At 38.9% G+C, this 14046-nt stretch overlaps 1 protein-coding gene across 9 annotated transcripts in view; it reads right to left on the bottom strand.

Annotated features, from left to right (window-relative positions):
- Positions 1 to 14046, bottom strand: part of DMD (dystrophin) — a 2185421-nt gene that overhangs the window by 329899 nt on the left and 1841476 nt on the right. For all 9 annotated transcript variants that reach the window (XM_078064107.1, XM_078064109.1, XM_078064106.1 and 6 more), the window contains 2 exons: positions 2292 to 2412; positions 1433 to 1701 (listed from right to left, as the gene is read on the bottom strand). In XM_078064107.1, coding sequence (XP_077920233.1) covers positions 1433 to 1701; positions 2292 to 2412 — 390 coding nt within the window. The remainder of the gene's footprint in view (positions 1 to 1432; positions 1702 to 2291; positions 2413 to 14046) is intronic.

Here is a 14046-nt window from a genome sequence, read left to right as displayed (position 1 = left end):
TGTATGTTAACTAACTGGAATTTAAATAAAAACATAAAAAAAAGAAAATGTAGTGTTTATGATATGCCAGAACATGGGATTAAAGATGGGATTGGCATGGGATTTAAAGAAATATAATACAACAATCTGAGTACCACACTCTGGGGGCTGGAACAGGACACTGGTTGAAAAGAGGAGAGAAAATAGAAAAGATATATTTAGAGGTAAAATGAGTGGCCAAGTGCAATCAGTAAAAATGCAGAAGGATTTAAGGAAAGAACTCAAGTGTCAAGCCTGAGCAACTTGACATTGGCAACAAAGAAGAAAGGGTGGGTAAAAGGGGACAGCAGCAGAGGAATGGACAAACATGAGAATGAATGAACTTGGTTTCAGAAGGGCTGCATTTTGATTCCTTTAATGACATATGGGGGAGGAGGGTGGCCAAGAGATCCAGACCGGAAATGGATATTTGTCACCATACTCTCCATTTCAAATTGGGAGCATTTACACAATACAAAGGGCATGGAGCTAAGTTTAGAAACTTTGGTGTGCCAACATCTGAAGGGTGAGGAGAGTTTCAGAATTGAGGAAAATAAAGGAAAATGAAGGAAGAAGAAGAATGGGGATGAAACAATGCCACGGAGGGCAAGGGAGAAGAGACCTTCCAGAATGAGACTGCCGGCAAACACGTCGAGTGCAGGTGAGAATTTCACTTCTTTTGAATTTGAACTTTTGTTGGTTTTGATGCTAGATGAGTAAACAAAATATGTTTTCAAGTTGCTGGTTTTCAAAATGATACTCCTAAACACGTATATTCTTTCTTTATAAATACATGTATCATCTTTGTGCCACAAGGGAATTTAACTTTGGTCTTGGGGACAGTATTCAAATATATAATGATATTTCCTAATATCTGCAGTGGACTAATACAACTCAAAATTGTATTACACACATTGCTTTCTAAGGGAAGGGCAGCAGTAACAGCCTCAATTAACAGTAGCATAACTCACCCAAGTCATATAATTTAGTTAGCACAAAGGCCAAAGCCTAGATTCCTGGCTCTTGATTAAGTGTTATATTTTTCCCTACTCTGATACTAAGTTTCACAAAGAACACACACACACACACACACACACACACACACACACCCCAGATCATTTTAGTACAAACGCCTAAATTCATTTCCTAATAGCAAAATCAGAATGATTGTTTCACCCTGTACCTTTTTAATATTTCATTCCACATTACTAAAGACAGAGATGATTAGATCACTATCTCCTCTTAGAGAAAATACCACATGCAAGATGATTTTGAATTTGTGAAAGACAGACTGATTTCTAAAGCTTAAGGGCGCTATTTTTAACTTTGTGAGAAGAAAATACTGCACTCAAGTTCAGATTAGAACCTCTTTTGAGTCTCTCAAAGGGCCCTGAAGCAAAGCAACAGATGGTACCTTGACTTTTTCGAGGTGATCTTGGAGAGAGTCAATGAGGAGGTCACCCACAGGCTGCCAGGATCCCTTGATCACCTCAGCCTGACGTAGTTTGAGGTCCAGCTCATCCGTTGCTTCCTGAAGTTCCTGGAGTCTTTCGAGGGCCTCGTCTATTTTTCTCTGCCAGTCTGCAGAGTGCAGGTTCAATTTTTCCCACTCAGTGTTGACCTCCTCAGCCTGCTTTCGTAGGAGCCGTGTGACATTCTGGGCTCTCTCCTCAGGAGGCAGCTCTAAATTGGTAATATGACAAGGTTTTAGGCCACAGTCATTTTTATTTAAAGAAAAAAAAACATTGTTGAAAAGGTCATACTGGAAGAAAGAGAGTACAGTCTAACAAGAGACCGACCCGCTGATAAATTTTGATAGTGTCCGGCCCATCTCAAGTCTGTCCTCCTGAGTGTATCTGTTCTACTTTCTATCATTCAGATAATCCAAGATTCATTTAAGCTACTGAGTAGAGAAATGCACACCACAAGCTCTAATTTACTTCAGTCAGGCTCTTAAATTGAAAATTAGCTTGTAGTCTTTGTAACAATAGAATTCCTTCTCACAGATCATCTCTTTTGTTTATTATTTCCTAAATGTTTCAATAACTGATCACTAATCTCTTTTACTGTTTATTTATGAATGTGCAAACAGATTTAGGCATGGTGGTTTATGATTCCTTTTTCTTTTTCAACATCTATGTTTAATTTGAATCGATTCTATTTAACTTAGAAAATATGAGAGCTATCCAGACCCTGGCAGCAAGAAGGGATGGGTCACTCTGTCACCACTGATCCTTCTATCAATATGTTATTACAGTTCCACATTCAATTACCTCTGGGCTCCTGGTAGAGTTTCTCTAGTCCTTCTAAAGGCTGCTCTGTCAGAAATATTCGTACGGTCTCAAGAGTACTCATGATTACAGGTTCTTTCGTTTTCAATTCCCTCTTGAAGGCCTGTGAAATGAGATGAAAAGAAATGCTTATTTGGCTTGTGGCATTCTTCTCAAAATTAATCCTGGGTGTTCAGAACTTGGTTATGGAATTCCCAGGTCAATTTCTATCTCCTTTATTTTTAAACCTATACTCACAAAATGATAAAGAAGGCTATATGGATCTTTCTGTTAATCAGAAGCCATTGTGTTTGTAAAGCTATTCTGGAGAGCATGGGGGGAACTTCTAAGACATGTTAATGCCTTTTCATTAAGATAAGAGTGATTTATTTGTACAACCTGACTGCCAAACTTGAAATCTGAGGCCAAAGTTGCAAGATACACATTGCAAAACCTTAGCAGGGCTAATGAATACTTCACGCACCCAAAAGAATGGTTATCCAGAACATAGGGAGCTTGAAGGGCCATTTGGAAGAACTTAGGTTGTACTGAAATATACAGCCAATCCAATTCATAACTACCAGCTTATTCTGTCAAAATATCTGACAACAAATAAAATGAAATATTAACAGTAAACTATGTAAAAACTCAGTACTTCTGAAAAATACCCAATACATTATCCAGTGTGACTTCTTTGAGAATGGTAGAAATGTTTTGACGTATACTGGATGTAGGAATTGTGGGAATAGGTTTCTATAAAAGGATAGGCCTAGAATCTGTCTCCTGGGGTCATCTATGCTAGTTATCAGTTTTAATCTCTAATCTGTAATCTTCACGGATACAGGGGGTTAAAAGAAAAGCAGAATGCATAGTTTCTGCCTTCAGGAAGCTTCTGGATGAAAAGAAGGGAGAAAACTAACACACTAGAAACAGAGCGAAAACAATAAACTTCATACATAATTGAGTCCTAAGGCTTGTGAGACATCGTGTGAGGCTAGAATAAGTTGAGAGATACTTGGAAACCATCAAAGATACTCATTGACCAGATTCTGCCATCTCAGAAGTGAAGATGTTAATGAAAGTATCAAGTACCACATAAACATTAATTGATCAGTGTAAAAGCAACAGTAATAATAATAATAATAATAATAATAATAATAATTACCCTAAGCTAGGGCTTAATTATTCATATCTTTTTTCAATTCTGTCCTATTTTTAGCAATGTTACCTAATGATTTTAAGCCCTGAGGGAAAATTCAGCTATATTTCCTTTGAACTTCAGATATATCATGTTGTAGGAATGCTCCAGAACTGTATTATCTGACACTTTTATAAATAAAATCCTCACCATTCAGAAAAATCCTGAGTTTGATACTTTGCAAAATGATTCATCTTCCATAGTTAGTTACACTTCACTAAAGAGAGGCAAAGTGTTTGAATTGAAATAATAAAATTCTGTAAGTGAAATATTAGGATTCAGTCTGTGGATGGGGATGTAGTTTCTGTACAGTGAGACATTTTTGTGTCCTTGAAGTAATACAGAGTAGGTATTATAATACAGAGTAGGTGGACTATTTACTCTGCTTACATGTAAGGTTGATTCTCCCTCTAATACTTCATTTGAAATTTGTGTGTGTGTGTGTGCGTGCACATGCGTGCACATGCGTGTATGTATATACAACTCTTGCTCATACATTTAATTTTCCCAACTTCAAGAAAATTATTATTTTTTCTAGTCTCTCCATTTGGACTTGATAGGAGGCAATTGACTCTGATTTCACTAATTATAAAAATAATAACGGCTCCCTTTGTTGAGCTACTATGTGTCAGTGGTTGTATCAGAAACTAGAAAAAAGTGAATGCAAAACAACTCTTCCCATTTAGAAACTTGTATACAGTAGAAGAGTCAAACACATTAATAATTTCTTTATTTTTAAAGATTTATTTATTTATTTTAGAGAGAGAGCATGATCAGGAGGGGCAGAGGGAGAGGGAGAGAGAATCTCAAGCAGACTCCACACTGAGTGGGGAGCCCGACGCGGGGCTCGAACTCACAACCCTGAGATCTTGACCCTGAGATCATGACCTGAGCTGAAACCAAGAGTCAGATGCTTAACCAACTATGCCACCCAGGCACCCCTAATTTCAGCACAGTGTGGAAAGTGCTATAGGTTTGCACAATCTGGGAAAGGGAATTGGGAAAGGCTTCCTAGAGAAGATATTATTCATAAAGAATTCTTAAGCATGAACATGGGTTAGCCTGGGAAGTGCAGATTAGAGGAAGAAAAATGATGAAAATACAGGTGTGAAGACATAGGACATAATACAGTGTGGCATGTACACTTATCTCAAGTAGGCCAGGTTTCTAGCACATAAAGTACAAGGAGAGGACATATCCAGAGATGAAATAAGACAGTGTCATTATCTTAAACTATATTTGACCTTTAACTCAGAAATTGAAGCTCAATCTGTGAGTTGCTAAGAAGCCTAGGTATTCTCTTGTAGCAAATCAGGAACCTGGAGTGGCATAGGCACGTGTGTGTTTCAAATAGATGTCCCTGACATAAATACAGAGCAAGTATTTTAGAAGGGCAGAAATGCATTTAGAGAGACCAGTTAGGAGGCAACTGTATGAATTTAGTGAAAGATTATGAGGATCTGACCCAGGGCAGTAGGTACAAAAAAAAAAAAAAAGAAAAAAAAGGATAGAGTAGGGAAATGTTTAGTGTGTAGAGGTGTGGGAATTTGGTGACTGAATGGAGAGAGGAAGGAGCAAGGAAGACTTCTAGTTTCTAGGTTGGGGAGATGAGTGAATGCTGGGTGCAATTACCCTACATGTGAGGAAATAAACTCTCCCAGATTTCTCAGCACGCCTATAAAAAGCTCTGGCTCCTGAGAAACTTCCCATACCATGGGAACTAGATCTGCAGTCATGTGTCTAGTTAATTTCTCTCATCCAAGAGGACCAAATGGTTAGAGCCCAGAGTAAGTTCCCAGGTTCAGCTCCAAGCTGTCAGCAAGACTGGAATGCCTATCTCTTTATGTCTTTAGAGTTTGGACAAAAAAAAAGCCCAGACCTTGATGACATTTCCAGTTTGTAAAATCTGAGGCATGTGGGGTTCTCTGGCTTCTAGAAAAGTTGGAGTTAGGACTCAGGCCCTTTATGTTTCCAAGGAGACCCTTTCAGGAGGAGAAGGGGACCCTTTCTGGTGGAAAAGGCCTTCTTCCCCTTTACAAGAAAGGAAAACCCTTTTTCCTGGTCTCTGGCCTAGGGAATACGCAGCCAGTCATGTAGGAACATTTTCCATTGGCTCTCCTCACGTCTCCCTAGGGGTAAGACTTGGGGCAAAGGCCAGGATGGGGCGATGTGGCAATGATATTCCCTGTTAGGTAACTAAAAGAAATCTGTGTCTGATCCAGAACACCTCATGTGCACATTTAGGATAAAATTAACGAAGAAGAATATTAAAAACACAATACTAACATGAGGGGGGAATTTGTTTGGAGAACAGAGTAAGAGGATATGATATGCTCAGCTTGGATAGGTACCATTCCTTCCGGAAGGAAATAAATACCAAAGTCTGAAGTTTAGGGAGAAGAAAAGGAGATTTAGGAGCCATTTTCTCAGTTAACATCCACTGAGTGCCTATGATTATGCATAGAGACAAGGATTACAACTACCTAAGGAGATGAGACTGCTCAGGCAGTGGAGTGGGCTAAAGAGAAAATTCTGGAGAATATACAAAATTTATGGGCAGACAGAGGACCTGGATCCCATGAGAGGCCAAGAAAGAATGGAATGGACAGGTAGAAAGCTTGGGGGAAATGAGAAGTATAGAACTATGGAAGAGAGAGGAAGAAAGTGACTGAGAGCTTCCAACCATGACACACAAAGGTAAAGCAAGATGGGCACTGAGAAGTGCTCATTGGACTTGGTGAGAGCAATTTCAGTGGAGGGCAGTAGCCTCAGAAGTAGGTTTAGTTGAGAAGTGAGTGGGAGAAGAAGGAATAAGTATTTTAGATGAACACTGTGCAACATATTTTTTTTCTGACAGGAAAAGAAGGAAGATGGGAAGGAGGACAGACTGGATTACAATGTAAAAGGAAGACATGTTCTTTTTAGGATAGGAATGGTTTGCACACAGGGTGGAAGATGGAAGCTAGCAGTAGGGTAACCGACCATCCTGGTTTGTCGGGGACTGGGGAGTGCTTCATGACTTTGAATGCTAAAACCAGGACAGTCTCATGCAAACTAGGACAGTTGGTTACCATAGCAGAGAGGAATCTATTAAAGACCTAGACGGGGGAACGTGGAGATAATTGTTGGAGTAAGGTCTGTAAAATAAGGAAACGGATCTTAAAGGTCTCATCAAATTGACAAAGTCTAAGACACTGTTTGATGATGCAGCTCCATTGTTAGAAGTGAACACCATTGTGAGGGACCACTCATTTGCCCCTCGAGTTGTTGCCAAGGGCTCAGCACCATCACAGCTGCACAGTTCATTTCTTAAATAGGAGTCACTGAGGATTAAAACGAGTCTAAGGAAAAGACAAAGGAAGTTCTGTCATTACAAAGACATAAGCACCATTATTTTCACATCGTTGTCTGAAATTAAGAAAAGAAAGTGGATGGAAGAGAAGGTTATGTGCTCTATCTTCAGCATTTGGGAACATGTAGAGGAAATATAAGAAAGGTTAAAAACCCCAGGAAAAAGGGAGAAATAGTTGGTTCAAGACAATCAGAAGACAAAGAAAATGGTAATGTTTCTCACCATATGGAAAAAACCATAAATAGGAACACATCATTTTAAGCATGGCTAGAAGGAAAGGTCTTCTTCCATTTGTTCATTTAACAAATTTTGAGCACCTATCTGCACAAGCCACTGTTCTAGGCAAAAAGCATCAGCGGTCCTTGTAGCATGGAGTTTAAAAGAGATAGGCTTTTTAAAAAAAGAGATTTTATTTATTTATTTTTTTAGAGATAGAGGGGGGGCAGTGGGGAAAGGAACAGAGGGAGAGGGATAGCAGACTCACTCTGAGCGCAGAGCCCGATGTGGGGCTCGATCCCATGACCCTGAGATCATGACCTGAGCTGAAATCAAGAGTTGGACACTTAACCGACTGACCCCCACCCCAGGTGCCCCTAAAAGAGATAGGCTCATGTAGTAAATGCAAAAACAAAGACAACAATGGCAAAAACCAGTGAAGATTCTTCTTTAAAATAAGGGAAAATCTATTTTTCAGTATCTAAGCGACTTACAGTAACCTGCATGTTATGAGAGTTCACTGCATTTTAAGAGGAAGGAAAACGGAGACATTTTTTAAACAAAAACAAGAACATTCAATGTCAAGAGCCTTAACTCTTGGATAACTGTCTTGCCTCTCAAAGAAAGTCTGTTTGAGTGATGTTTGGGAAAATAGTCACTCCTTATACTATACTGATTTTGCCTCAGAGTTTATGCTTAATATTTTAAATTGGACAAGTTGGTTCATTCACGTGCTGATGTGAAAAAGGTATCAGATACAGAGGCCCCCTCCCATACACATACAGAATAATCTTTATGTTAGTTAGATGTCAATATTCACACGTTAAGATATTTACTTCCTGAATCTTTCAAACAGATAAAATTATTTTCTTTAAAATTCATCCTCTTCCCCACAGCTTCCTCTTCACCTTTGCAAGATAGCCAGGCTCAAGGGCCTAAAACAGTGATACGGAAGAATCAGAAGCAACTACTAAAGACTTAGAGCACCTCTGTGAAAGGAAAGTAACATTCTGCCTTAAAAATGAGAAAAAAAATAAGGCATGCTAGTTTGACATTTTTCCTCCAGCTTCTTAAGTTTCACAGACTAATTTATGTGAAGCATGCATGACAAAATTGTACTAGTGGGACATCCCAAGGTAAATCCATTTATTTTAAGGTGAAATGATCTGATAGATGGTATTCATTTATTATTTTAAAAGTTTATTTATTTAAGCAATCTCTACACCTGACGTGGGGCTCGAACTTACAACCCTGAGATCAAGGGTCACATGCTCTACCGACTGACCCAGCCAGGTGCCCTTGATAGATAGTTATTTATATATCACGAATACTAACCAACTGGGCGACTGACTGCTGGCAAATTAGCTAATAGAAAAATATTAATTTTGAACCTATTATGTATAAGATAGGGAAGATGTAGGAACTGGATCTTTGTCCTGAAGGAGTCAATAGTTTGGTTGAATAGGTATGTTTCTGGTGATATTTTATACTGGGAATGTTTTACCAATGCAGACTGAAGTACAGATAAGCTAGGATTTACCTAAGGCCATCAGTTCATTAGTCATTTAGAATCCAAATCTTGAAATTCTTAAGCCAGGCTTCAGGTGAGTGATGGCGAAAAATGAAAGTTCCCTGAATTATAATAATTTGGAAGACACATAAGTGGCAAATCCTAATGGCCATGAAGCAAGTCAGAAACTTTAAAAACCTGAAAGTAATAGAGGAGAACTGAGTCACTGATTATTTGATTTTTTCCCCTACCTCTCCTGGTTATAGGAAAAAACTAAATAGGGGGAATATTACCTCAAATACCTATTAATCCCATGAAGAGAAGTAGTTTAGAACCACGTGTAGAGGGGATGCAGGGGGAGATACTGATGTGCTTGATTACCTCAGAGAAGACGAGGGCAGGATGAGAGCTCTGGGCACAGGGACTGACATTTTTTTTTTAAAGATTCATTTATTTATTTGAGAGAGGGGAGGGGCAGAAGGAGAGGGAGAGAGAGAATCCCAAGCAGACTCAGAGCTGAGTGTGGAGCCCAATGCGGGGATTGGTCCCAGGACCCTAAGATCATGACCTGAGCTGAAATCAAGAGCAGGATGCTTAACCGACTGAGCCACCCAGGAGCCCCAGGGACTGACATTTTTGAGAGAAAAGCTATACTGCTTTCACCTAGAGATACTGGTCCTATCGCTATGGATGTAAGTAGAAGCCCTTGCTTTTCAAAACACAGGTCTCTTTCAACCACAGGCAGTTTCCATGGAGCTGAATTTTATCTACATTCCCACTGAAGTGGCAAGTCTGTATTTGTGTTATTCAGACTGAAATCTCACAGAATGGCTATACGTTATTCACATGTGTCAGCAGAACTTGACAGAATCACCCTCTGAGGCAGACTAAAGTGGTTAAGGGAGGGCTGTGGTAGCTGACTTGAAGTTCACGTCGGGGCTGGGCCAAAGCTTGGCTGGGTGATCTAGAACCAGTCATAAGATCTTCCTGAGCCCTAGTGTCCTCATTTGTTAAAATGTGGGGGTTTGCTAAACACCTTATTGAAGTTCTGACATCTAGTTTGAATATTCTTTTTTTAAAAATATTATTTATTTGAGTGGGGGAGGGGCAGAGGGAGAGAGAATCTTAAGTAGACTCTGCACTGCGTGCTGAGCCCCATGTGGGGCTCGATCTCATGACCTCTAGATCACAACCCTGAGATCACAATCTGAGCTGAAACCGAGAGTCGGACACTTAACCGACTGTGCCACCCAGGCGTCCCAGTTTGAATATTCTATAATCAACACGTTTAGGTCGTTTAGGTCATTAATTGGCCAGGAGCCTGTTACATGGTGGCATTTGGAGATAGTCTCTTCTAGGCACCGTTACTAATGATAAAAATTATAGCAACAGCTTGGCACATAGTGGATAACAAATATTGTTGAATACATTAGAGAACACCCAGTTAAAAAACCAGAGTGTGTTATATGGAGGCCAGTTTGATTTAGATGCAGAACATGCTTGAGGGTGAAAGCCTGGGCTCATGAATTATTAGAGAAGAAGTTAAACGCTGTCGACTGGGAAAAATTGAGAGCTCTTATTTTGGGCCTATTCTTACATGCCAGATCCAAAGCTGAGTGTAACCTTTGAGTTACTTGAGTGGATTTTCCTCAAGAGGAGGCCCTATTAGCTCTGCCTTCTTAATCGTAGTGATTTCTTTCCTGGAGGAGATGTTCATGCACACATGTTCAGAAGTTCCATAGTTTGAACTGCTGGTTGGGGCTTTTCCTCTAGTCTGAAGCATTAGCTAAGAGATGAGAGAACACTAGACAGACCCTAAAATTTAAAGTGATCCCAATGGTGCCATCCGCTCAACAAATGGTTCCCGAGTAGGCACTGTCATATCTACAAATTGATCAGTGTTTTAGCTTTGTCATCCTATATTATCATGCTAGTTTCCATATTATTTCTACTTTTTTATATGCCTTTTATATTGTTTTTATTTCTGATAAGAAAGTTGAACACATTCTGCCACCTTACTGACATTCCTCCCTTAAGGAGCCACCATATTTATTGAGTCTCAAACACATCACTAATCTTTTATTTACTGAATGAATAGGGACCATCAATGCCCAGTGAACTCGAAACCAAGATCTTGGAAAAGGGCGAGATCCAGAAATGTGGTTAACTGGAGTCGCAGGAATTTTGCCTCTAAGAATCTAAGGCAAGTTCACAGGGATTCATGGAAGAAAGAAATTTGAAAGAACAGAACAACAACAACAACAACAAACAGACAAAAGATTCCCTTACTAATCATTTGAAATAGCTTGCATTAGAGAAGTTATGCAAATGTAGCATATGGGATATAAAGAAAAGGTCAAATCATCTTGATTTTTTTTTTTTTTATTGTGCTAATAGCACTTAACATGAGATCCATCTTCTTAAGAGAGTTCTAAGTGCACAATACAGGAGTGTTCACTCTAGGCCCTAGGCTCTACAGCGGATCTCTAGAATGACTCCTCCTGCACAACTGAAACTTCAGTTCCCATTTCATCCTCTCCTCAGCCTCTCACAACCACCCTTCCGCTCTTCACTTCTAAGAGTTTGACTACATCATCATCCATTTCCAGTCCACTTAAAAGTGAAGACATGGGATCGCTGTATCAGATACATCTAGCTATTGTTTCAGAGAGTCAACAACATGAACAACAGCAATTCACAAGTGAGACTGAATCAATTTCAAGCAAAGGTGAAAAATAAATGGACATATTTCAAGCCTGAAATTGTTTTTTAAAAATCTAATTGTATTCAATGAAAAAAACATTTTTGAGTGTTTGGGGGGAAAACGCTTGCTGAGATTTACTTTTTTGGAAGTCCTTTAAGCTAAAAGTTGTGTTCTCTGAGATCAAGGGCATGGGCTAGAACAGAGTCCAGCCTGCTTGCAGATCTGTGATACTATGGAGGAATAGTTTAGTGCCCACGCAGCATCTTGAACAGCTGTTTGACTCTTCAATCGTAGGCCTGGGCTGCTTCCAACAACCACTGGGGAAGTCACTTCCTACTGACAATAATGTTGTTAAGTTCTGAGCTGACCTTGAGAAATCACTGGTGAACACTCAATCTATTCCCATGGTCACTTAGAGAACTAGGTCTTAGGTCATTGAACCTAAACCCTAAATTCTGGAAATTCCTTCTGAAGCAACAGTACTGATGAATGGATTATTAGGAGACCCTGTGACAAATTAATTTATATCCATTCTCAAGAGGCTCAGCCAAAATCTGAGATTGTCAAGTGTAAGTGGTGAATAATTGCTGAATCATACCACTTGTCTCTGTTTATCAATATAATCCCAAAGTGGAACTCTTGTTTTGCTCCATGTACACACCCTCATCCATGATCATTTCAAAGTCTTTCCCATCTCCATAAATGGTATCATCGCTCAAATCAGAGACTTCAGAGTCATCCTTGACTCTTCACTTTCCCTCACATTCCACATCCCATCTATCATAAGTTCTATCAGCTCTACCTTCAAAACAGATCTTGGGTCAAATAATTTTTCACAATGTCTATCATTTCCACGCTAGGCCAAGTCATCATCATCTCCTTCCTAAATGACTTCAACACCCTCCCAACTTTCTCCCTGCTTTCAGTTTTGCTCCTCCTACTGTCAATTGTCCATAGAGCAGAGAGAGTCAATTTTAGGACACACAAAATCAGATCACACCATCCCTGCTTATGGTCCTCCAGGGGTGTCTCGTCATGCACAAAATAAAATCAACTCCAAACTGTGGCAGATAACACCAATTATTATCTGACCTTTGCCACTCTCTACAATGTATCATTAGCCCATCTAGTTATTCCTTGAGCACACCAAACCTGTTCTTGCATCTGGGTTTTTGCATTTGCTGCTCCCTCTGCCTAAAATATTCTTCACTCAAGGTCTTTGTGTGGCTCACTCACTTAGACCTTTGCACAAATGAATACAACCTCCTCGGGTAGGCCACTACCTCTCATTCCTTCTCTATTCCTGTTTTGTTTATTTTCTCTTTATAGCACTGACTTGATAGGAGTTTATATGCTAATTTATTGGTTTACTTCATATTTCGCTCAGGGAAATCTGAAGGTCTGTGTGGGCAGAGTCTCATTTTGTTCACTTCTGTATCCTCAGCCCCAGCATAACGGCAGGCCCTCAATAAATAATCGCTGAAAGAATCAATACATTCTAGGAATCTGAGTTATGGCACAGATTTTCCTAAAATAATATTTGGGGAAAAGGAAGAACACAGAAAATGATCAGAGGGCTTCATCTGAAATTAAATGAATGTGTAAAAGTGCCCTGTAATGGCAAAGTCCTATACAAATATTATTTGAAGAGTGTTTTTCAAGATATCAATGTTTTGATGTGGTTAGAAAGAAGACTTTGGTGGGGAAGTTAATTTGTAAATTATTCACATTTTATTTTATTATCCTCATTAAAGAAAAGTGGCAAATCCTAGATGGCTCTGTTCTCAAGTTTTGATGATATAGCTAGTTTTCAGAAGACTCCCTCAAATGCCTAGAAATGTAGTTCTAAAAATAATTTTAAAATCTTTTCTATTCAGCATTCCTAAATATGACTGCATAAAATATGAAATTTTCACAAAAGTAGCTTACTCCATTAGGAATGAAGAATAGATCAAAAAGATGTCTATTTCCAAAGTAATATTCAGATTTCTAATTTTTTCTTGATTTAGCTGAATGTTTTGTTTTTAGGAAATTTGTTCTTTTTATTTAAATTGTGAAATTTATTAGTGAAAAGTTACTTTTGAGATGTTTAATTATCTTAACATCTGTAAGCTCCATAACCATGTTCTCCTCATCCCCACCTGATACCGTTAAATTTTATTATCTGGGTTTTTTCTTTATCAGTCTTTCTATGAGCTTGTTGCTTTTCTTAACCTCTTTAAAGAATAAACTTTTGGCTTTGTTGAGAAAAAAAAAGGATGTCTATTTGTCTATTTCCTCCAACATAGTGAAGCAGACAGCATAGAGTAAATATAACTAACAGTGAATTTGTAGGCGAACCAAACTTGTTTAGAAACTCTAAGAGGCCAGGTCATCGAATGTTGGAATGAATTACCCTATCACAAACTTTTTTCTTGTTTTCCAGAGGTGCTAGAGAACAAGGCATTTCTTTTTTCTTTTTTTTTTTTTTTTTAACACAGAGCTGACTTGAATCTTAATATTCACAAACGGCACCCAAAGACATATTCTATTTCTGTGGAAAGAAAACACAGGGAACTCATCAAGCTGACACACATACTAAAATATACCCAAAGGAAGCAGGCCAGCATTGATAACAGAATTAGCGTAAATAAATGTATAATCAACAGCGTGATTCTAGGATAATTTTATTGAATTTCCAAACCTCTCCCTCACTTTGTGGTGACTTCTGAGGAAATCGAACATGCATAATATACGACCTGACAAATGAACAAGTAAACTACTTTATTCAAGCCTTTT

Source organism: Halichoerus grypus, chromosome X (assembly GCF_964656455.1).
Source record: "Halichoerus grypus chromosome X, mHalGry1.hap1.1, whole genome shotgun sequence".
In the NCBI taxonomy this organism is placed as follows: domain Eukaryota; kingdom Metazoa; phylum Chordata; class Mammalia; order Carnivora; family Phocidae; genus Halichoerus; species Halichoerus grypus.
Note: the sequence above shows the minus strand (reverse complement) of the source record. Positions and strands in the feature narration are given on the sequence as shown.